General features: G+C 44.8%; 1 protein-coding gene across 1 annotated transcript in view; it reads right to left on the bottom strand.

Moving 5' to 3' along the window:
• Window positions 1-22569, bottom strand: part of LOC139225662 (teneurin-3) — a 161392-nt gene that overhangs the window by 111207 nt on the left and 27616 nt on the right. The window contains exon 2 of the mRNA XM_070856476.1: window positions 14914-15096. Within this exon, the coding sequence (XP_070712577.1) occupies window positions 14914-15088 (175 nt within the window). The 5' untranslated portion in view covers window positions 15089-15096. The remainder of the gene's footprint in view (window positions 1-14913; window positions 15097-22569) is intronic.

Genomic DNA, 22569 nt, shown 5'->3' with positions numbered 1-22569 from the left:
TATACAAACACAAATGAAAAGAAATCTTGTCAGCAGAAAAAAAACCCGGTGGAAATAAAGGCAGTGAGGAAGATAAGAAAGGAAGGGCAGCTGAAGCTCTGGTCGGGGTTTGATCCCCATCACTGTTGATAGAAAATTGAACAAGGAGAAAAGAAAAGAGGTTACAGGAGGTGACACAGGAAGTCAATTAAAAGTTTCAGAAGCAACCACAGCAGTCAGAGAGGTTTAGACGAGGTGGAGACAGAACAACACAGACTGGAGGAGAGGCCAGCACGAGGCAGAGGCACAGAGAAAGACAAAGGGACAGACAAGGGTGGGTGGGGGGGGATCTCCGGGAGAAAAATAGAAACAAGAAGAGAGAACAGATCCTGAAAAAAGTGAAAGACTCATCGACATAGTGAAAGAGGTCAGCAGAAGAGTGAAGACTCGTGGCTCTTGAAGCGTGAAAACTCATTCCACCTCTGGACTCCCAGCAAGGAGAGGGGAGCGAGGCAGCGCTCTATCCCAGCCACGGGCTGCCTTTGTGGGGCGTGTAGGTGGAGAGTGCCCCTATCAGCGCAATGACCCACACCGGGGGGAAAGGATAGGAAGCGAGGAAAAGGAGAGGAAAAGAGACCCAGAGGGCCGCGGAGATGTTCTGGAGGTGGGCTGTCTCCATCGGGACGGGCTTAGGATTACATGGCAACGCAGATCAGCGAGCCTCTGTTGTTTTACTCCACGTGATTTCTCCAGAGCCCCGAGACAGACAGACACCAGGCTGTGTGCCTGTAATGATGTACCACGTAGAACACCTGCTTCACAGTTTTGTACCATGATTACAAATACTGAGGCAGAAATGTCTGTGACAGGAAGGAAAGATTAAAAAGAGATAAAGAAAAACAACACACAGGGTTTTTTTTTCCTGTGAGCTAATTCACACACACTGTCAAATAATCAATGTGCTCAATAAATGTAGCTCTCAAAGCCAAGCTGGAAACACACACATAGCCTCTTGTTGAGGCTCTATAGTTGGGTCCAGACCTCCCTTCACTCCAGACGAGCTGCCATGGACTCTCTGAGGGGAGTCTTTGCTCTGAAAACCCCGACTTGCACGATAGCAGCAAAGCATTACATTGAGTTGCTGTTGTTACAACTGCTGGCAGCATCGAGCGAGTGACAAGTCGCTGCAGCCTCTTCTGTATTAGCACAACTGAGGCTGCCGTTTGTTTGACGAGGCTTTACAGATGACCACGGCAAGCCGGTCTCCTGAAAACATACTGCACTAAAAAAACATGTTTGTAGGAGCGGCGTGCAGCCCGCATTAGGTGTTTTATCAACATAACAATGAAAAATTCATATTTAACATCAAAACTGTTCACTGTTTTATTCATTGCTTCATTTCCCACAGAAAACAGGGCGCTGTGTGTTCACATCACAACGCTCTGCACCATCTGGACAAAATCACGATTTCCTGAAAAAGGCTCTTTCCATCTGCCACGCTTCAACTGTGATCGGCCGCTTCAGCTACAGACCAATCACGTAACTGGTCTATATATTAATCGGCACACCCCCCGATCTATATTCCATCACCAAACTAGCGGGAGTGCTTGGAGACGCTGTGCTCAAGACGTAAGCGACCGCCTCGTGCTCGTCGCTGGGCCTCGAGTGCATTAGTGGCATTAAAGAAGTATTTCAGCGCAGGAAGGACGCTCTCTTCGTCAAACTGGGATGTCTGTGCAGCAGAGAGGTGCAAATATTGGTGCGACATGGCCAGAGGACACACAGACAAGGCGATTGTGATTTCCTCTTTGGCTCAAGAGAAAAAACCTACAACAACCAGAATGCACTGCGCCACCCTCCTCACCACGAGGCGGCGCTCGTCCTCTTTCTTTGTATCCTGGCTCATTAGTCTGATTCCAGCACCGGACAGAAGACCGTTCAGGCGGGAAGGCGGGAAGGTTAAACACTTTTCATTTACATATCTAAAACCCTCACTGTACGGGCACACAGCCAGTTAAAAACAGCAACACTTCCCTTTAACAGAACCACAGGTGAGCAGGACACAAAGCTCAGCTCTCAGCGCTGCTGCTCACTAACAACCACGGCGTCCCTCTGAAGATGTTATCGCCGTGGACACTGTATTATCTGTGCGCCTGTCTCTGAGAGCACTCTGACCACCCTCAGCTACATTTAATGTCTGAAAAGTACCGTACAGCCGAAGCACATCATCATTAACACAAACAGCACGGGGAAGTGCAACATTAAAAGGGGCAAGAAAACAAGGGATTGAACGGGAGAGGAAACTCCCTGAGAGCTGTGAGACCCCGATACCTGCACTGGAAAACCTGAATTCATTAAGTGTGTGTGTGTGTGTGTGTGTGTGTGTGTGTGTGTGTGTGGGCAGACCAGCTCTGATCCTCCACTAAGATGTTCAGCTGCTAAAACACAGATGTTTCTCTGGACCAGGTGACAGGTGTATATGCTCCTGATGAACAGAAATGGACTGGCTGCTCCACACTGCTCCAAAACAAACGAGGTAATAACAGCGGTGGTCCACTGAGGTGGGACGCTGACATTCCTAAATGAAGCCCATTCACTTTTACTTTGAGCGAGAAGAGACAGGAGGAGAAAGAGGAATCCAGCGAGAGGGATTCACAACGTCCAGCTTATCGAACGCTATCAGCTGATCAGCTAGCAGCACCCGTTAGGTCCACTAGATGTGTCAATATGTCAGAAAACGTTTCAAAAAGTCGTTTTAGTGTTTCACTGTTGTCTATTCTTTTTCTTCTTCTTTTAAAAAAAAAAAAAAGCTGTCAAATTTCTGATTACTTTTTCAAAAAGCGTGTGTCCACATTTTAAAAACTGTTTTCAAATATTTTAAAAACATTTGTCAGTATTTTCTACACAGACACACACACACACGCACACACACACACAATATATATATAAATATAAATATGTAATAAAATATAGGTAATTAAATAATAATGATAATAACATTTCTTCAGGTGATTTTCATCTGTGCAACAATACATTCATTGGTAGGAAAGAAGTAAGAATAAACTCCTGGTATAGCATTACACTGTGTGTGTGTGTGTGTGTGTGTGTGTGTTATGGTAATGCCCCCCCCCCCCCCCCCCCCCTCTTCCTTTCCCTGAATTCCTGTGCTGTAAAATTGGTGTTTTCATGGCTGCTGCATCTGACAATGCACGTCACCTTTTAAAGAGACGGAGACATTGAGAGAAGGTGGGGGGGGGGGCACGTGAAGACGTGGAGAGGGAAACAAAAAGTGACACATGTGAATGTACTAGGGCACAGGAAGTGAGAGGAGAAGGAAGAGACGGGCCCAAATGAAAGGATAATGGGATGCAGCAGAGAGGGGTGAGGAGAGAGTGTGAGAGGGAAACGGTCCCAGTGTTTCTACAACAACAGGTCGGCCAGAAGCAGCTGAGAGCATTCTGACGCCAGCGTTAGCATCACAGTAATCCTCTTAGACACAAGCAGCCCCGCAGAGGGATTTCACTACATGTAATTAAAGGAGTTATTTAAGCTACGCTAGCCTACATTTTATGAAAAAAAAAGAAAGTGGCGCCACATTGTGCATTCAATATTTACCTAAATGAATTCCTGCTGCTGTCACTGACGGTGACAACACTCTCTTTTCTGGGCTTGTCTTGAAATGAGGCCTCACACGGACAAGAAGACATGAACGGGCTTTTCTGTCCGGGAGCTGCAATGTTGATGACCAGAGAAATGTGAAAACAGGAACGTTCTTTCACCTATTTCTATTTTTTTATATATTCTTTGTGCATATCTTTTTTATTCTTCAAATATCCAATGTTAATACCCCCCCCCCCCACCCCAGTACAGTTTTTGTACTAAAGTTTATTCCGTCGTTCTTTTGCACTATCCTGTACTTTGCACCTTCCCTTGTTTGCACTGTCCATGAGAGCTGCTGTTTTTTATTTCAATTTCGTTCTTGTGCTTCTTTGCACAATGACAATAAAAGAATTCTGATTCTGATCTGGTAACATTTTTTGGGGGAATTCTGTGACTTCCAAAACATGAAATGAAATGAGAGTAGTAGCAGTGACAGCAGTATATGTGGTCTACGGCGGAGTGAGAGGGGAAACTGTCCACAGACAGCTGGACCCCCTCCGCTGTGAGTGTCAGACCTTCAGTCTTCACACCGCACACAGAACTCAGATGTAAGGAAGAAAGCGACACAATCCAAAGACAGCTGCGTCTCCGTTACCGACACCCTATCCTGCTAACATTCTCTGGGTGATGTAGCTGCTTCCTGTGCTTCTCTCACACTGTTCAAGACTCTTTTATTTTAACAGTCTTGAATAGGACACAGACAGTTTAACATAGTGATCAAAGAAGATCAGAACCTGCCCCCTGTTGGTTTCACAGGAGTTTTCATTTCCATCATCAAAGCATCAAATTTGATGAACTAATTGTGTTTGTTTTTTTCTACATGTGAATAATTAAGTGCAAGTGATTAACATCGAACATGCATTGAAAGGTAAAAGTGGTAAAACTGAACTCGAATAAGAGTCGTCCACAGAACTACGGCTGAGGATTTGTTTCAGGAGGCTTTTTAACCGTCTCCATTTAACTGTTTGTTTCACCAACACTCCTTGTGACGGTGCATTCAGGTCCTGGTTGTTGCAGAATTAAATTCAAACGGACAAACGGTGAGTATAAGACACACAGTGGACAATGTGACTGATGGTCACGTGACGCATTAACAACGCTGCCGTCGTCCCAGTGTGTGTGTGTGTGTGTGTGTGTGTGTGTGTGTGTGTGTGTGTGTGTGTGTGTGTATGTGTGTGTGTGTGTGTGTGTTTCCAAAATGGCCCTTTATGGGTCGACTTGAATCGTGTCAGGTGCCTCCGTGGCTGACTGAGAGGGAGGGGACAGCGATGGTCACCCGTGTGTCTATTTTTCCCATCACCTCCCCTCCCACTCCCTCCATCCTCCCCCTCTGACCTCCTCTCATCCTGTCCTCGCCTCTCCTCCACTCGGTTATTTAGTAAAGGCAGCTGCAGCCTTTTCAGAGCCTCTCATCAGTCCTCCACATTTCTCTCTGCTTATTGTAGCAGCAGCAGCACACTGACCCCTCATCCACCCTCCCTTCCCTCTCTGTCTCTCTCTCACCCTCATTCTCTCTTTCATTTTCTCCTGCCAAGTCAGCGCTCGGTGCCGTCTCTCTCTCTCTCTCTCCCTCTAACCGTTCTTTTACTCTCTCGCTCTGGCCTGGTCATTAATATGGAGGACCGTGTTCCTCTAAGCCACTGGGTCTTCCTTTGCTTTACTATTTTACTCTTTCATCTGTTTTCTATCCTTTTTTGTCCTTTCAGCTTCCCAGATTTTTTTTTTTTTTTACTTATGTCCTCCTCTTTCTTTTCATATTTCCCTTACATTTCCCTTTTTCACTCTCTCCACATCAAGTATTGCCGAGTAGTGAAAAACAGTTTAATCTCAATGACAACCACAAAAGTGTGATTTGATGCTACAAGGATCAGTGTATGAAAACGACTGGATGGAGCAAACACACTGACAATTTTGCTAATGTTAGATCTTTTCCAGCAGAACAGGCTGAAAGCAAAGTTTGTCATGAGGCTGATGCTCGCAGAGAGGATGTGGAACTCATTCAAATCAAAGGGGTTTATTGGGACCACAAAAACCGCGACATCGCTTGTGTCTTCAAACGGCCTCAGACATCTGATGCTTGCATTCTCTGACAAGCAGCTTCCTGCAGTCTGGAGAACACCGACAGTTCGCTGAAGCAACGGCCGTTTGGTGGCACAACAGATGATGTCACTGCCAGATGTCACTGGGAGAGGATGAAGTCGTGGTGACGTCGTAAGTTGGCATCAAAAGAGTATTTGAGGAGGCACATAACTAACCCCCCCCCCACCATGTCCGTACCGTAACTCTTCTGCCCTGTCTGAGTTCATGTTAACTACTCAATACAGCTCTGTGTGCTGCAGTGCCCCCTACTGGCCATTCCACAGCAGTTCCTTCAGAGTTATTATGGAGGTGCGATGTGACCCTGCTGCAGTTTACCTCCCGAGCCTGTGTCTGTCCGGACAGACGGGAACAGACTTCCCCTACAGACGCTGGGCACACAGCACTGCTGGTCAATAGTCCACTGACAGGACTAGTGCTGAAGTCGATCCGTCTGAGAAACATCAAGACTAAATACATTGAAGAGATGTGAAAATAACACTATTCAGTGGCCATGCTTCCATTTGTTCTGCCTCAGGTACGACATTTCTAAGGTTAAGGTCACAAAGACAGTTTCATGCTCTGCCAAAGTGTACTAAATGTACTAAGTCCATAGGGGAGCTCTGCTTATTCAGCAGACGTCCTTGGACCCGGTCTGTCGCTGTGACACACTAATCCACCCAACATTACACCGGAGTGGGGAATTTATATGTGGACATGATGTGTAAAAGTATAAAAGCGCTTTGAAAACGACAAAAAGATTGGTATTAAAAATATACCAAGAAAGCACAATAAGAGGGACATTAAATCCATTTGATTGGTTGGCAGCATGATTTATTCAGCACCCCTACCTTGAAACATCACACTGCAGCATCATTTTACAGATTTGAGACAATTTACTACGAGGACAACTGTTCCTTCACTGATATGTTTTTCTTTGCCGCATCGGTCGCTCACAGAGAGCATAAAACCGTCTTCAGATCATATTAGGTTGCTCTTATTGTGCACCTGTGCTGCAGTCACAAACCAGCCGGGATGTCACTTCTACAGTTTGACCATTTTATGACATCACAAAACCTACAAAGAAACATCTGTCCTCTTCCTCCCTTACGATCAGCACTCACAGGTGGCTGATAAAAATGTGACCGAGACAAACGGACCCACGATTCACTGCGAACCTCTGACAGCAGAGCGAAGGCAGAAAACACAGCAGAACCACGACGGGACAAAGGAAACACAACGAAGAAATGCTAGTTATTCATGACATACGAGCTGGGTTCCCCTCTGACTAAAGAGCTGTAGTACATCACCTCAAAATATTTCTCCATCTGTGTCTCATTTCAGAGTCAGGACACACACACACACACACACACACACACACACACACACACACACACACACAGTTACTCTCTGCTCTAACTCCGTCCCACTCTGCCTCCGCCTCTCTGTCTCTTTGGATGGAGTCTGCTACAGCATTTTGATTTACTTAAGTGACTCCATCGTACAATCAGCCTCAGACGGGAGCTGTGTGTTTGTGGCCTTTTTCCATGTGTGTGTGTTTGAAGCTTCAATCCCAGCCACCAGCCACTAGCCTGAGGTTCATTAGCCTGATCAATGAATGACTCTCTTCTCTTCTCTTCTAATTTTCTTTCAGATATCTTTTTTTGCCGTTTGACCCCACTCGCTCCCTCTAACCTCCTCTATCTGAATCTCATTGATTCATTCTTCTGTCAAGAAGGATCCTTTCTTCCTGCTCTCCCATCACCATCATTGATTAGGTCTGGTGTTAAGAGAAAATATGTTTTTTTCTCCCTCTCTCTCTCCCACTCACTCTCTTTCCTCCCTTTCATTCGATGGCCCATTGATTAGTTCTGGTGTTGAGGAGAATTGCCTACTTGGTCGCAAAGTAAAAAGCACTAAGTGTTATCCGTGTTTCTCTCTGCGCCTCCATCTGACCTCCTTTTGCTTTCAGTATAGATGTTGTCAATAAGCCTTGGCGTCATCCCCTCCTCTGAAAAGAAACTTGTCTGTTGTCTTTTTTCTGTTGCTTTTTCCGCTCCGGGCTGATAGCCTTGGCGTCTCTGAGGCAACTAAAGACTGGACGGTGGAGGGTTTTTGGCGTCCTTTCCCTCTCAGGGGGAACAAGACAAATCGTTTGTGTTGAGGAGTGGCGCGCTATTACTCTGTCTTTGTTCACCTGTCTCCAAACAAATGCCAATGCTCAGTTAAAACCATTTACAGCCAGCGAATACTGGCCTTATATTGGAAAAGAGATCCGGTGCACTTTGTCACTTTCTTACTGTATTTTTTTATAGAGTGGATCAAAAGGACATTTGTTATCTGTGGTCGACATCAACCTCTGATTTTGATCGGATGAGAAAAAGTAAATGTCCTGTCATTGAGTGGACAGTTTTAACGTATTACTCATCGCCCTTCTTGCCCTTTTTAAGACGAGCGCTTTTAATTTGGAACTTTTATGTTATGAATAAACAGCATGAGACAAAGATGGTTTGTCTCACGCAGCAACACCAGGATTTATTTCCACCGGTTTGTAATGTATTTGCCAAAAATTATATTAGGTAACCAGAGACCGGAGTGCACACGAGTTATACTTGCAAATGGCAATTCAATGTAAATCATATGTAGTTGAAGAATTGATTTTCAAGCAAGAGACGTCCAAAAATCTCAAATTTTAGCCTGAGAACTGCTTCTCTGGTCGCCTGTCAGCGTCACTGACGATCTGCCACCATCAACAATCATCTCTGTTTATGATCCACGGTGGAATCTTTCTGTCAGAGTGAGTATATTTTCTGTTCATTAGACCAACGCAGCAGTGCTGTTGACTACAAGGAGAACGCAAGAGGAGGCCATAGCCTGAGGCAGCAGTTTGAATAAAATAATACAGCGTCTGCGTCCCACCCTGATTCACACTCTGAGGAAGGAGAAAGGAAAAAGGCTCCGTGTTTTGCAGACTGCTGTTAGCAAAGACAAAGACAGTCGTGCAGGTGTGTGTGTGTGTGTGTGTGTGTGTGTGTGTGTGTGTGCAAAAGAGAGAGAGAGAGACAAACACCCCGGCTCCGACTCCTCTGTTGTTGGCTTACCGCAGCATGGAGTCTGTATTAGACTGTGCTTCATTTAAACAGCAGCGAGCACCTTTCCTCCACACTGCCCACACAACATCTGCATATCTTTTCCGTTCGGTTTCAACACTGGCTTTGATATGCAAGCAGCCGCGTACTCTCAGTGGCTATGGTGGTAAATAAAGGAGCGTGAATCTGTCAGCTTCAGTCCGCGGTTATCTTAACCAGCTTCAACACACAGTGTCAAAACAAATGTATCAACACATAACTGGTAAATGTAAAGTGTGTGTTCGTGTAGGTACAGCTTCACAGGAAAAAGAAGAAGTTGTTTCATTATTCCAGCAGCCTGTCCTCCTTAATTAATAAGGTTGCAATTATTTAGACGTGCCAACAGCTGGAGTGTTTGAGCTCTGTGGTGATCACACACACTAACATCCTGGGCTGATAGTGAGTGGCTACAGCGGCTCGAGCTGCTTTTGCCATTAGGCCAAATGAGTGCTGTTGTTCAGGTGACAGGCCGTTCAAACTGTGCCGCCGCCTGCTGCTGCCACACTTTGCTTGTTGTGGAGAAGCTTGTTTGCATCACATCTGTGGTGTTTGCATGATGATGTTAAACACGGATCATACGGCAGCTACTTTCATTGATTACTTAAAAACTCCCGACATGCGACCAGTATCGTGACTAACCTCCTGTGCTGTTTTCTACAGCGTTAGCAGCTTTTCTGGAAGCTAATACTGTCAGATTATTAGCAAGCAGCTGTTTTTACTTTGAGCAAATCTTCAAACCCAATGTGTTCATAATCTTCTGGGTGCTGGTATTTACAGTAGTGGTATTGTTGTACACACACGCACCCTCATATGACTGATGCAACCTTTTTAAATATGAAATTACAAAACCAACTAAACAAATACTCAACGGTTGTTTTTAGTTACATTCCTAATTGTTTTACAAAAATGAGTCTCTGTACCTCGTGTGCTCGCTGACCAGAGCTTCAGTCCCTCCTGACATGTAAATTAAACACCATCTGGAAAGCTGTATAGTCAATCTGTATATCAATATGTAGAATTCAGTGTATTAATATTATAGATATGTAAATACTGCTAACACGGACTACTGCTGTGCATTCATCTCACCTAAGATTATGCCTAAGGCGCCACATAGGCTAGACACACACACACACACACACACACACACACACACACACACACACACACACACACACACACACACACACACACACACACACACACACACACACACACCGTGTGTCCGTATGTTCTACTGCTCTCCCTCTTTCCTTTATAATACCTCCAGTGTAGGCAAGCTATGAATGTCTATCGACTATCAGTTACATAAGGTCCATTTTGAGTGTTGCACGTTACAGAGACTGCGTCCTCTTCAGAGAGCCAACAGAGCCAGTGGGAGAAAGAGCTGACGGAGGCAGCAGAGGGAAGAGAGAAACTTTTTTCAAAGCAGCAGCCTGCCAGCAGGTTAATCGTTACTGAAACAACTAACATATCTCCATATCTTAAAGCTGGAAGTAGTTATGAATTCATAGACAGCGTGGACATTTTGGAAAATAACAATTACATTTGACATTGTTTGTCTACATGTATCACCGCACATGTCCTTGTGCAGACAATTTCATACAGTGTGCAAACATCAGACGAAGACACGAGGATAACTAAAAGGTACTGGGCTGCCCTTCTTTGAAAGTTGTGCTGCTGCCCTTCAAAGAGTCCATGTCCATGCGGACAACTTCATGTTATCCTGTAACTCTGTTTGTACACTGTAGAAATGCAGCATTAATCAGCCGCTGTCTCTGTAAAGACACAGTACAGTAATGGAGAGCTGAGCAGAGAATGAGGTCACACTCCCTCTGTGAGGGGGATGTAACCTGAGCCTTTCTTTTGCTCGTCAGGACGGCCATGTGTACATGTTAGAACGTGTTACTGTGTGTTAGTACGTGTTACTGTGTGTTAGTACATGTTACTGTGTGTTAGTGCGTGTTACTGTGTGTTAGTACATGTTACTGTGTGTTAGTACATGTTACTGTGTGTTAGTACATGTTACTGTGTGTTACTGCCTTTTAGTGCATGTTACTGTGTGTTAGTACATGTTACTGTGTGTTAGTACGTGTTACTGTGTGTTAGTACATGTTACTGTGTGTTAGTACATGTTACTGTGTGTTAGTACGTGTTACTGTGTGTTAGTGCGTGTTACTGTGTGTTAGTGCGTGTTACTGTGTGTTAGTACATGTTACTGTGTGTTAGTACATGCTACTGCATGTTACTGCCTTTTAGTGCATGTGACTGCCTGTTAGTGAGTGTTAGTGCATGTTGCTGTGTGCTATTGCATATTGCTGCATGTGACTGCCTGTTAGTGTGTATGAGTCTGTAAATCAATCAGGGAGTGAACTCGTAGTTCACTGAAACTGAGACGAAAAATGAGTCAGAGCTCCTGCCCAGCGACAGACTTAACTAAGCCTCTGAGCTAACACAGGAGCACAAAGCTAAGACAGGCTGTCAGTCAGTGTTTGTAAAGACAGAGAGAACGGGGGTGAGGGAGGGGGCAGAGTGAGACGATACGGTATCATGTAGAGATCGTTGTGGGTATCTGATTAAAAATGCAAAAATGAATGTTAACATTGTTGCTGCAGCTACAGAGGTATAATGACAGACGTCAGGACGGACGTGTGTACATCTTAGAACGTGTTACTGCATGTTAGTACATGATAGTGCATGTTCCTGCATGTTCCTGTGTGTTAGTCCAAGCAGCTACAGTGGTATAATGGCACACCTACTATAATATTTGCATTGTTGCTTTACACCCACAAATCCAGTCTTTTTGGGTGTGGATATGATGAGTGGAGGCACAACTTTAAAATATACGCACGATCTGTCCTGGAGCCACACGATCTACTTAATGTTTTTTTCCTGGGTGGGTGTGGGGGGCTTAGATATGCATCTTGGCTTCTACACACACACACACACACCACCATTTCTTTGTGCAGTCTTGGTCTGCACCAGTGCCACACACGATTCATGATTGTGCCTTCTGTTATCAGCCACCGAGCTGGTCTGAGCAGGCAGGGGACACCAGGAAATCCTGCTCATTTCTGACATCAAAATAAACTGCGCTCTTTGTGTCTCGCTTACAACTGTTCTCTCTCAGTGCAGCCACGTTCACAGTAACCTTGTCAAGACGCCAAACAGGACACAGAAAAGGCACAGCCGCATGCAACCGTGCTGTCCTGAAAGAAAGGGCCCATGAGGTCAAACAAAGTGTTTTATCAAAACTTGATGTTCCAGCACAATTTAGGTTGGTGGGATGTCAGACGAGCATTTTGTCACAACAATTTGTATGAATGGACCTGCCGTGGAAGACCTCTGGCTTTTATGTTCTCTGGCTTCCACCCTGAAATCCATTTCCACGCAGGCCAGCGAGGCAGACTTTCAGGAAGTGCCTGTAAGAACTGAAAAATACTAAAAATACTATTTCGCTCTGACTGATGCTTCATGAGGCACTTGGTCTTCCCAGTGAACAGCCAATACAAATACAGAATGTGTTTTAAGGGAAGAAGGGGAAGAGAAGTCTGGATTCTCTCCCCCAGTCTTCCACTCTGCTTTTCCCCGGCTCAGCTGTAAACAAGGAGTTTAAAAAAAGACTGGTTTCTGCATCTGTGTGTGTGTGTGTGTGTGTGTGTGTGTGTCTTTATATTCAACCCAAAACATAAGCTAAGCCTCTTGCTTACTTTCAGTGCTTGACGTCCCAAAAAAACACGGGTGTAAGGAAAAGAAAACCAGGAGGACAGGATAGAGAGCGATATGAGTGAAAGCGTGTCTAAAAAGCGCAGGAAGTGGTGAGAGTCATATTTTAGTTGTTTGGCTGAGCATTGGTTGGTTAGGTCAGGATGGGACTACTTTGGGGAAAGAGGACCACACACATTTCCACAAACACACACACACACATGCACAACCTTTCCCCATTTCAAGACCCCGTTTCAGAGCTGGTTCTGATTATGTTTAGATGGCGATGTATATATGAGGAGACGTCTGTCTGTCTCTCCCTTTCCATCACTGCATGCAGCTGCCTTTCTTTTTCTCACTCTCCTTCCTTCCAAATCTCCTCCCTCTTTATTTCTCCCTTTCATGCCCCCCCCAATCCTGATGTAGTCTGACTCTAATTGTGGTTGTCTCAGTTCCTTTCTTCAAACCATCAAAGTCTGTTTCCTATCAAACTCCTGACTATAAGAGGCCTGATCCAGGGTCATTGGCCAGCCAACATGACTCGACATCTGGCGCTTGGCAACCTCCACGAGCAAACAGGTCTGAGCTAAACTCAGCCCCTGTGGCCCCAGTGGTTCAAACAGCCAGACTAAGGTTTCATTACCATGTGGAGAGCCACCAGGACCTGACAGCAACTAGAGCAGATCCCAAATATACCAAAGTCTAGTCAAATACGCTCTCACGGTTGGACTGCTGTCACAACTGGAAGCTGTCCAACCTTGGTGTGTCCACTGTTGACATGGGAATGAAAACTATTTTTTGCATGTTACACTACTTCAGAATTATTTGCTTGGAAAGCTGTCATGGCAGAAAAGAAAAACATCTATGCCATGATTTGTCTTAAACTAGATTTTCTTTTTAATTAAACTCCACTACCATCCCAAAATATTCATCTGGCCCAAGTTTCACTGGGGTCATGATGGGACACTTTCATGGGTCTTTCCCTGATGCACTCCTTTCTTTCCTTGCCTCAACTTGTTTTCTATCATGACGTCCACTTAACATCAACCCTACATACTGACAAAGCATTTGTCTGTCCAAACCAACTCAGATGTACAGCCACTAAAACGCAAACACATTCAGAACAATGGTTTTATTATAGCAAAAGCCACTTGAAGGAAAAGCTCCATCGGATGGAGACCAAGCTTTAACAACCGTGACCGAATTCTGAGCCAGTACTGGAAACCTTGAGACCGTTCCCGCCTCCATGCTAATAAATCCATCATATTAATCAACATATTCCAAAGAAAAACAAATCATGTCCGGTCAGATCTTGCAGCATGGTGCTTGGCCTCTGTAGTTCAGGAGAGCCTCGTCAATTGTATTCGACACGTGTTTGAGTAATGGCGTGCTGGCTGCGTCTCTGTGTTACAACTTCATTCACCCTGCTGACCTTCCCTTGGACTCCCAAGCCAAACTAGTCTCTTTTGTGTTATTATCCGTCAGTTGCTCTCCAAGAGTACATGGAGTTTAGGGTTTGTGTGATAGGACACAGAAGCAGACATGAAAGGAAGGAAGGCTGGAAAGCAAACAAGCAATAAAGAACGGCTGAGGGAAAGCGTGACAGAGATGGAGAAAGTGGTCTGACTCCCACCAAGGCTGGCTGATCTATTGAGGACAACTACAAGCCTCCGCGCTGCGACGCTTGCCAAGTGTCACGAGCAATCTAAACATTTATCATAAGCAAGCAACATTAAAAACAGCTACGGCTCACACGGCAGAGTTGGCAATCTATCTTTTACAACCTGCCTACTTGGGATGAAAACATGAGCATATTCAGAGCATGAAGTGGCTGCCAACACATCGGCTGCAGCAGCTGGATGTTTAGATTAAGGCATTTAAGTTCTTAAGAGGGTGGAAGAAGTGCAGAAGAATGAGGTTTACCAAACAGATCCAATGGCTCTAATGTCTCACGTGACAGTCACATCAAACGTAGGAATATCCTTTTTTTTTACAGCAGGAGCAGGTTTTAACCAATGATGTTGGCTTTTTTTAAAAAAACTTTTAGAAAACCCAATTGGGACAAAGCTGTTGAAAGGCTGGATTTGGTGTGGCTGTGGCCGGAGGTAGAGCGGGTCATCAGAAGATCAGTGGTTTAATCCCCAAGACACTGAACCCTGATTTGTTCACAGACCACATTGGTGTGTGAGTGTATGAATGGGTGAATGCTCTAAGCTGTGGCAATGACTAGAAAGGTGCTATAGAAGTGAAGTGCTGATCATATCGAGATCTGAAGAGAGAGATGAGTTCAACATGAATGTCACAGAGCAAAAAGAAAGAAACATGATTCTAAACAGGTTGCTAATGAAGCAAGGTAAAGTCCCTTTACCATTTGTTACAGGTAAGTACAATCGAACCGCATACTCCTCTTCCTCCTCTTCCTCCTCCTCCTCTTCCTCTGAGTCTGGCTCAGCCATGTCGCCTAACAATGGGTTGTCATGTGGAGTGGCTGATTGTGGATGTGATTGGTCAATGACAGATGATGGACAGGAGGGGGAGGGCATTGGAGAACCTATGGAAGAACACAACCAAAAAGAAAAAAAAAAAGGAGTGATGAATCTGAAGAATGAATAAAAGTAGCAACAACAACAGCAATAAAAATCAAAAAAAAAGAAGAGAAATGACAGAGTCATGGTGTATGGTGATGTCCACTGATGGTGGGACTGAACACTGTGACACTGATGAAGTGACAGCAGCCGAGGGACGATTCCTGGCACACAGAGAGCAGCGACACTCTGAGCTGCTGCCATAAACCTGCATCCAGCCACTTATGTATGTCCTTCACTCTTTCACATACTCATCCTTCTTCATCCCTCTCCCATCTTCACCCCTCCACTCTACACCAGCACAGATCTTAAAGGTTTCGAGGACAGCGTTTGATTAGATTCCACATTGCATCTTCACCGCTGACTGATTAGTGACTGACAGAGAGCTGTTGGACTGTGGGAGGCGTCGGCCAGTGCACGAGGCACCGCTGGCTCTGTGCTGTGCCTGTGTGAGACCAGACTCACAAGCAGAGGGTGCAAAATCAATTGTGTATCGATGTGGTAACCTTGGCATTTAGTGACTTCTGAATGCTAAATGGTCCCGCTAAATGTGTATTTGTGTTTGGGAGTCTTTGTGTGTGCCTTTGACCCAGCCAGATAAACTCTGTGCAGCCTCGCATTCCATGATAAATATGTTGGCACTAAAGATGAAATAGTTGTTGAAAAGCAGAGAAGAGAAAAAAAAAAAACACATTTCATTAACAGCGCTTGCCATCATGTCTGGCTTTACAGATAAAAATGTGTTATGTGTCTTTCTAAATCTCTTGATCTCTCACATTTGTGAGAAAGGAGGGAGAAATTGAAATAAAAAAATCATTGTTCACTCATTTGCGGGAAAACAATTGCAATCTCGTTCAAACAGATGCTGATGCCGAGGATGCAGCACACCTCTCTCGTGCTCTGCCCCCCTCACACACACCAACACATCCATTCGCACAGACAGGACATCACACACACACACACACACACACACACACACACACACACACACACAGCTGCTTCATTCACAGGCATGACTATCAAACACACACACTCAAGACATTCCAATCACACAGCCAGCCGTCCTCCGGACATCCCACCCTGACATTCATTGGGGGTTTTATGGTTTCAGGCTAAAACTACAGTACAACAGCTAGATGCAAACAGATCAGAAAATAAAATGACGTGAGTCCCTGTTTAATTATTTACTAGAATGCCTTTTGGCTTGTTTCTTTCACTGAGATAGAAAATCACATGGATGTGGCATTTTCCATTAAATACCCAGCCCCCCCTCCCCGTCTCCCCCAGAGTGCTGTTGTGGATGGGAAAAAAAAAAGCCCGGTGGCTTTTATTGGCAAAACAGGAACAACAAAGGACTGTGCGACATATAAGCAGCAGATATGGGCCCCTGTTCTGACTGAACTGATCAGAACTGATTCTCTGTGGGAGGCTCTTCACCTGGGCTGATCCTCCTGAGACTGTTTAATCAGTTTCCAAACAAGAACGCCTGAATTTGTTTTGTTCTCGTAACATTATCGAAACGCTAAATTTCTTTGGGATGTTTCATTATCCCGTTATAGTTAAAGAGGCTTTTTTTTTTTTTTTTTACACACAGGAATTATTTCCTGGGGCAAACAATGTATGTTTAGTGAAAGTATGTTATGTGAAAAAAATCAAATTAATATTTAAACTATTAAATATTTCCCTCATGCCTCTAAAATATCTGCAAACCAAAAATCCCACAACTTAACAAACTGCTAAATGTTTAGGATCAGGTGGAGAAGTATATCTACCTCACTCAACAATGACAGCTTGTTAGCCCTCAGCACATTCTGTCCTTCTGGCCATGAAAACCCTTTAAAAAGCAGCATGTAGTTTTTAGCAAGTGTTGCTCAATCAGGAGGAAACAGAGCTTTTGTTGGGGACTATTTTCAGCGGTGGATTAATCCTCATTTGGTGCTCTAGTGAGTATTTGGGACGGCAGGACAGCACATAATAGCAGCAGGATTGAGTCAAAATCAGTGTGTGTGTGTTCACGGTGATGAAAGAGGACGTCACTCAGTGCAACAGTGTGGCTCACTGGTGTGTTTTTGGACAACAATGGAGCTCTATGGCGCAGAGGAATGCATTATATCAGGCTCTGAGTACACACACAATACTTGTTAGTGGGACACATTCATTGTTGGATTTGGTCCGTCCATGGGAAATTCTTGGCAACAAGGAAGAAGTAAGATAAAATAAATCACTATAAAAAATATTGCTGTGGTGCATTTCTTATGTAGGCTATTCACATGACATGCTAATTAACACTAGACTGAGATTACAGAACAGGGCTTATTTGTGTCTCGGAGTAAATTGATTACTAGATGCTACAGTCCAAAACAAAACAAAGCAAAAAGCATCTGCCAGCCAGGGGTTCCCACACCGAGGAGCCACAGCTCTAGTCTTTCCAGGTCTCAGCCACGGTCTCCAGCTCCAAGAGAGGAGAAACTGGGGTGTTAGTTTTCACATAATCATGCAGTACATGAAACAATTGCTACAGCGTGTATGTCTGCCCGTGTGTGTACGTGTGTGTACGTGTGTGTGTGTGTGTGTGTGTGTGTGTGTGTGTGTGTGTGTGTGTGTGTGTGTGTGTGTGTGCAGTCAGAGAGCATGTAATAAAACCATTGTTTGCTGGTTTGTTCCTACAGACAGAATGGTGTTTGTTGTGCCACAGGGTTTGGATTCAGACCCAAGTCTAGTCTCCTCTCAGTAGTCCAATATCAGCCAATACTGCCTGAAGGACACACACACACACACACACACACACACACACACACACACACACACACACACACACACTGGAGTAACACGCGCACATTTAGAAGAAAAAGGAAGAGAAAACTGCAGTTCAGGCCATTGATCCTTTTTTTTGACCATTTGCAGCTTGGCAGGTGTGACAATCGGCACACGTTGAATCTTAATACTTTTCTTAATACAAATACTGATTTTTAAGACAGGAGGAAGTGTTATATCTACCTTATTTTTCAAGGAAAAAATGGACATTGCCATCCACCCATTGTCTGTACCGTTTATCCTTAAGGGTTGTGGGAGGGCTGGAGCCAATCCCAGCTCACATTGGGTGAGAGGCGGGGTCACCCTGGACTGGTGAGCCAATCACAGAGCACAACACATAGGGACCATTCACACTCAAGAGCAATTTAGAGTCACCAATTAACCTGCATGTGTTTGGACTGCGGGAGGAAGCCGGAGAACCGGAGAGAACCCACAACAACAACATGCATGCATCTGCAACATGATGGATACCTAATCGACCAGTGGCCACATGTGATCATTAACACCAAGTCTGTAGCCTTGATTGTTGACATGTCCTTTTGTAGCTACAGACGGGTGCAGTGAGGACATTCAGTCTCTCCTGCGCAGGCCAGAGACACCCGGCATCATCACTGCTACCCAGAAGTTAACTGCTATAACCGGCAGCTAACCTAACCCAACAAAGTCATTTGCAGTTGGTCAAGTCATCAATGACCGCTGAAACATGGAACAGTTTCATCACTACGAAGGAGAGAGAGAAAGCAGAAGCCACTCCGTAGCCTGGAAACAAACTGTGTGTGCAGCTACATTAGAGCTCATCTGTCCAGTTGGAGCAGACACTGTAAATCCCGTGGCTCTGCGCGGCGCTCCGACTGCTTCAGGAGACTCTGCCGACTACAATGCATCTGTGTGAGCGAATGCAGCTTTGGCCTGCGATTAGCATGCTGGCCAAGACTTCCTCCTCTGCTGCTCTGAAAATGTTTTATCTAACCTCATCGAAGAAGAGATTTAATGTTTCACCCCACCAAGAGGTCCCATTCTTACTCTTTCTCTCTGGCTCACGCTTTCCCCCAAAATCCACATGCATTGTTCTGGAGTTTGGGAAACACCTCTGGGTCAACGTTCTCTGTTTTCGCCTGCTCTCTCGCTCTCCATCAATCTCCATATCAAAGACGTCCTGGCAGAACGCATTGTTAGCGGGATTACAGAGCGAGAGGCTGAAATATTGCTTGTAGGCCTAAAGAAAATCCCAAACCTTACCTACTTTAACTCGTGGAGCTGTGCGTGTACACATGTGTGCGTGTGTGTTGTAGTAAGTGGGTCACAGGCAGGCGTTGTGATTGTCAAAAGGTCCGACGCAGCTGTCCAGCCTGCTCCGCGGGGACGCGGCGTTAAGCTCGGCTATGATTGCCTGGGAGCTTGTTGTTCTGGCTCAAGACAATATTCTTTTAAGGCTGTGATCAATGGAGTAAAAATAGCTTTGCAGTGAAATAGTCAGTCTGTCAAATGGCTAGGTGCCTCCTGGCATCTCCCCACAGTGCCGGAGGGAACGAGCTAATGCTGAATTCACATCATGAGGGAATATCCGGCACAACAACTTGGCAGTTCAAAGACTTGGAAGTGTTCTAGTGTCTGAAATGAAATCACCAAGACTCCACAAAATGACATGTTTTGAAGGCTTTGTTGCTCCTGATCTGCTTTTTTACACTCAGCACACATGAATGTAATTATGATACATTTTATATTCATTTTGAAAGGCGAGAAACACACTGGAATGTCTTTTCCGACTTGCAGTCACAAAACAATATGAATAATACATTCTCAGGAATTAATCATAGGAAACGAGTTTACTGATCAGCCTTCAAAGTCTAATCACACGTGGGATGTACAGTGCAGTGCTTTTCTTGCCTTACACCACGAGGTGGTGAATGCCCTCCGTACCTGCACCCCCCTCGCCCTCCTCCCCCCTTCTTTCTTTGCTTCAGATTGCGCTTGAAGGCGGGAGGGTGAAGAGGAGGTGCCAGGAAATGATCGGTTTGAATGAGTTTGTTCTCAAATAAAAACACACAGAAAGAAAGAGCTGTAATACAACAGACTCAAGGGCGCTACACAGAGTCCTGGACTTCATTCAGACGTCTCTCCTACGCCTGTGACTGAAATCAATGCTGAAGAAAGGACTTCATCATCTAGCAACAATGTCCAAATCTAAGCTGGTGTTTATGTGCTGCTGAGCCACGTCGCGCTGCTGAAACACAACTTGACAACTTTTATTATGAAGTTTTCTCACTGGAACGCAACTGAGGGACAACTCACTGACAGCACTGCACTGGTTAGTATTACCAACATATCAACACCACCAGTCTCAAGGCTGCAGCCTGGACCGCACAACGGTCCGTCTTGTCTCAAACCAGCCGAGCAAACATGTAGCAGCGCAGCAGGAGCATGCTGCTGAGTGACTTGCTGCTGATTGAGAACTTTCCCTCTGCGGCCTGTTTACTTTGCAATTATCTTATTATCTTGTTAACATTTTGCTCCTATAGATTAAAAGTTAAATATAGCCTTGAAAACACCGAAGTCTGTGTGTTGTTTTTGTAGAGACATTTGTTTTATACGGGACATATTTGGGGCCAGGCGGTGGCTCGAGAGGCCTCTTGTGTACTTTAACGATCATTGGTTTATGTCGTCTCAATGGAAAAATCTGCAGAGCTTTTTAACCCGGTCGCCTCGTCACACAAAACAAGTGCAGCCTTGGATCTCACCCAGCTGTTGCAGGGGGAGATCGTAAGAGTGTGTGTGTGTGTGAGTGTGTGTGTGTGTAGGTTTTGAACACCTGGCTCCTTCAGTGCATCCTCATTCTTCATCCCTGCTTGGCTTGGTTTTGGCACACACACACACACACACACACACACACACACACACAGACACACACACACACACACAGACACACACACACACACACAGACGTGTGTGCTGGCTGTGGTGTCCTGAGGTATAGTTACCTCTGTGCTCTCTCTCTCTCTCTCTCTACGTTTTATCTTTGAATCCTCCTGTTTTCCTGTGAACTCTCTCCGACACTGGCCACCCAGCTGTGCAGCACAGTAGGTGTGTTCTACTTTGCTTTGTGAAGTTTCTCTGAATAAATCAATAACAGCAAAATTTACATTTTAATGCAAATCATCACAAGTTAAAGTTACTAAATCTTGACAGTAATTGCTTTTAAAACTTTCCCTGGACAAATTAAGGACAAAAGAAGTAGAGGAGGAAGTCATTTAAAGTTAGGATGCAATATACCACACACACTAATAGGAGGTTTTCCTGGTCTGCAGCAAACAGCATCTGTAAAGGACTGATAGTGATGATGATCAATAGCAGTGACACAACAGTCACTTCAGTGCCTGCTCAGATTTCATCATCTCTGAACTCTTTTTTTTTTTGGACAGAAGCTGCTGGAGCAAAACAGCTTTGTAAAAACAGTCACTCCACAGACTGCAGTTTGGACCCCATCGCACCAAAGTCATTTGAGGAGGAAGTGACAAAACCGATGATGAATTTTGTTATCAAATAGATGGACGGACATTTAAAGCCACACAGGCAACAGATCAACTGATAACCAAACGTGTATTTGGAAGAAACACTGACATGTAACAACAACTTAGTCAGTGTGATGAAACAACACAGGTTCTTTAACCTTTACTCAGACACTGAGTAAAGGTTTCCAGTCACAACCACTGACTAATTTAAGACTCGTCGAGTCAGTCACAGTGACTGCTGTTGGGCTTCTAATCAACCATTTAAAGACACTGTAGATGTATTTTAATGACGTAAACTGTTGCTTCATCAGCATTTCATTTTGTCGCTTGACTAAATGACAAACTTAATCTAAAGGCATGTTAATCAAAGGCTTATCAAATGCAGTCAAATTTGATATGTGATAGTTTTCATTACTTAATGCAAATCACACACAGACAGCGTGCACACTCCTTACAGTAGTTAAATGGGCAGCCGGCAGTTAGCTGCTGGTGTCCTGTTGGTTAATGGCATTTCCCCACACAGAGGAAAAGAGGAAAACAACATTTCTGTTGTTGTGATCATAGTGAGTGACATTATGTGTAAGAGGCTGCAATCAGACGACAGAACACCCCCTGATATAAAGCTTGTCTCAGATGGTTTGCTTGTGTTTACACACTTAATACCTTCTGTTGCAGATTTTGCCTACAGTCGTGTACAGATTCCGTTTAATGAGCCATATGTCTGATTGGGCCCATTTTCTCTGACTCCTTGTATCACCAGAGATGGCTCTTCTAAACCACGGCAAACACATCATTGTGATGCACAGTGAGTCTGAACCAGAAATCAGCCACAAGTAACCCAGGGGCTTCTCCTCTGCAGTGGCTGCTGGGGTGTGGAAAGATTGTGGAGAGGGTTTCTATTCAGGAACAAAAAATAAAAATAAATAAATACTTTCTGACTTGACTTTTTGTACCCAAAAATTCCAGCTGAAACTTTACTGCAGCATATCCCACAGTGCACCTGTCATAACCACGCCCCCCAGGCTCTGACACGTTCTCAGGATGGATTTCACCGGCCAGCGCCGTGACAGCCAGTCCACTCACATGGACAGACTTTATAATGTCGTTTTCCATGTG

This window comes from Pempheris klunzingeri, chromosome 3, assembly GCF_042242105.1.
Source record: "Pempheris klunzingeri isolate RE-2024b chromosome 3, fPemKlu1.hap1, whole genome shotgun sequence".
In the NCBI taxonomy this organism is placed as follows: domain Eukaryota; kingdom Metazoa; phylum Chordata; class Actinopteri; order Acropomatiformes; family Pempheridae; genus Pempheris; species Pempheris klunzingeri.
Note: the sequence above shows the minus strand (reverse complement) of the source record. Positions and strands in the feature narration are given on the sequence as shown.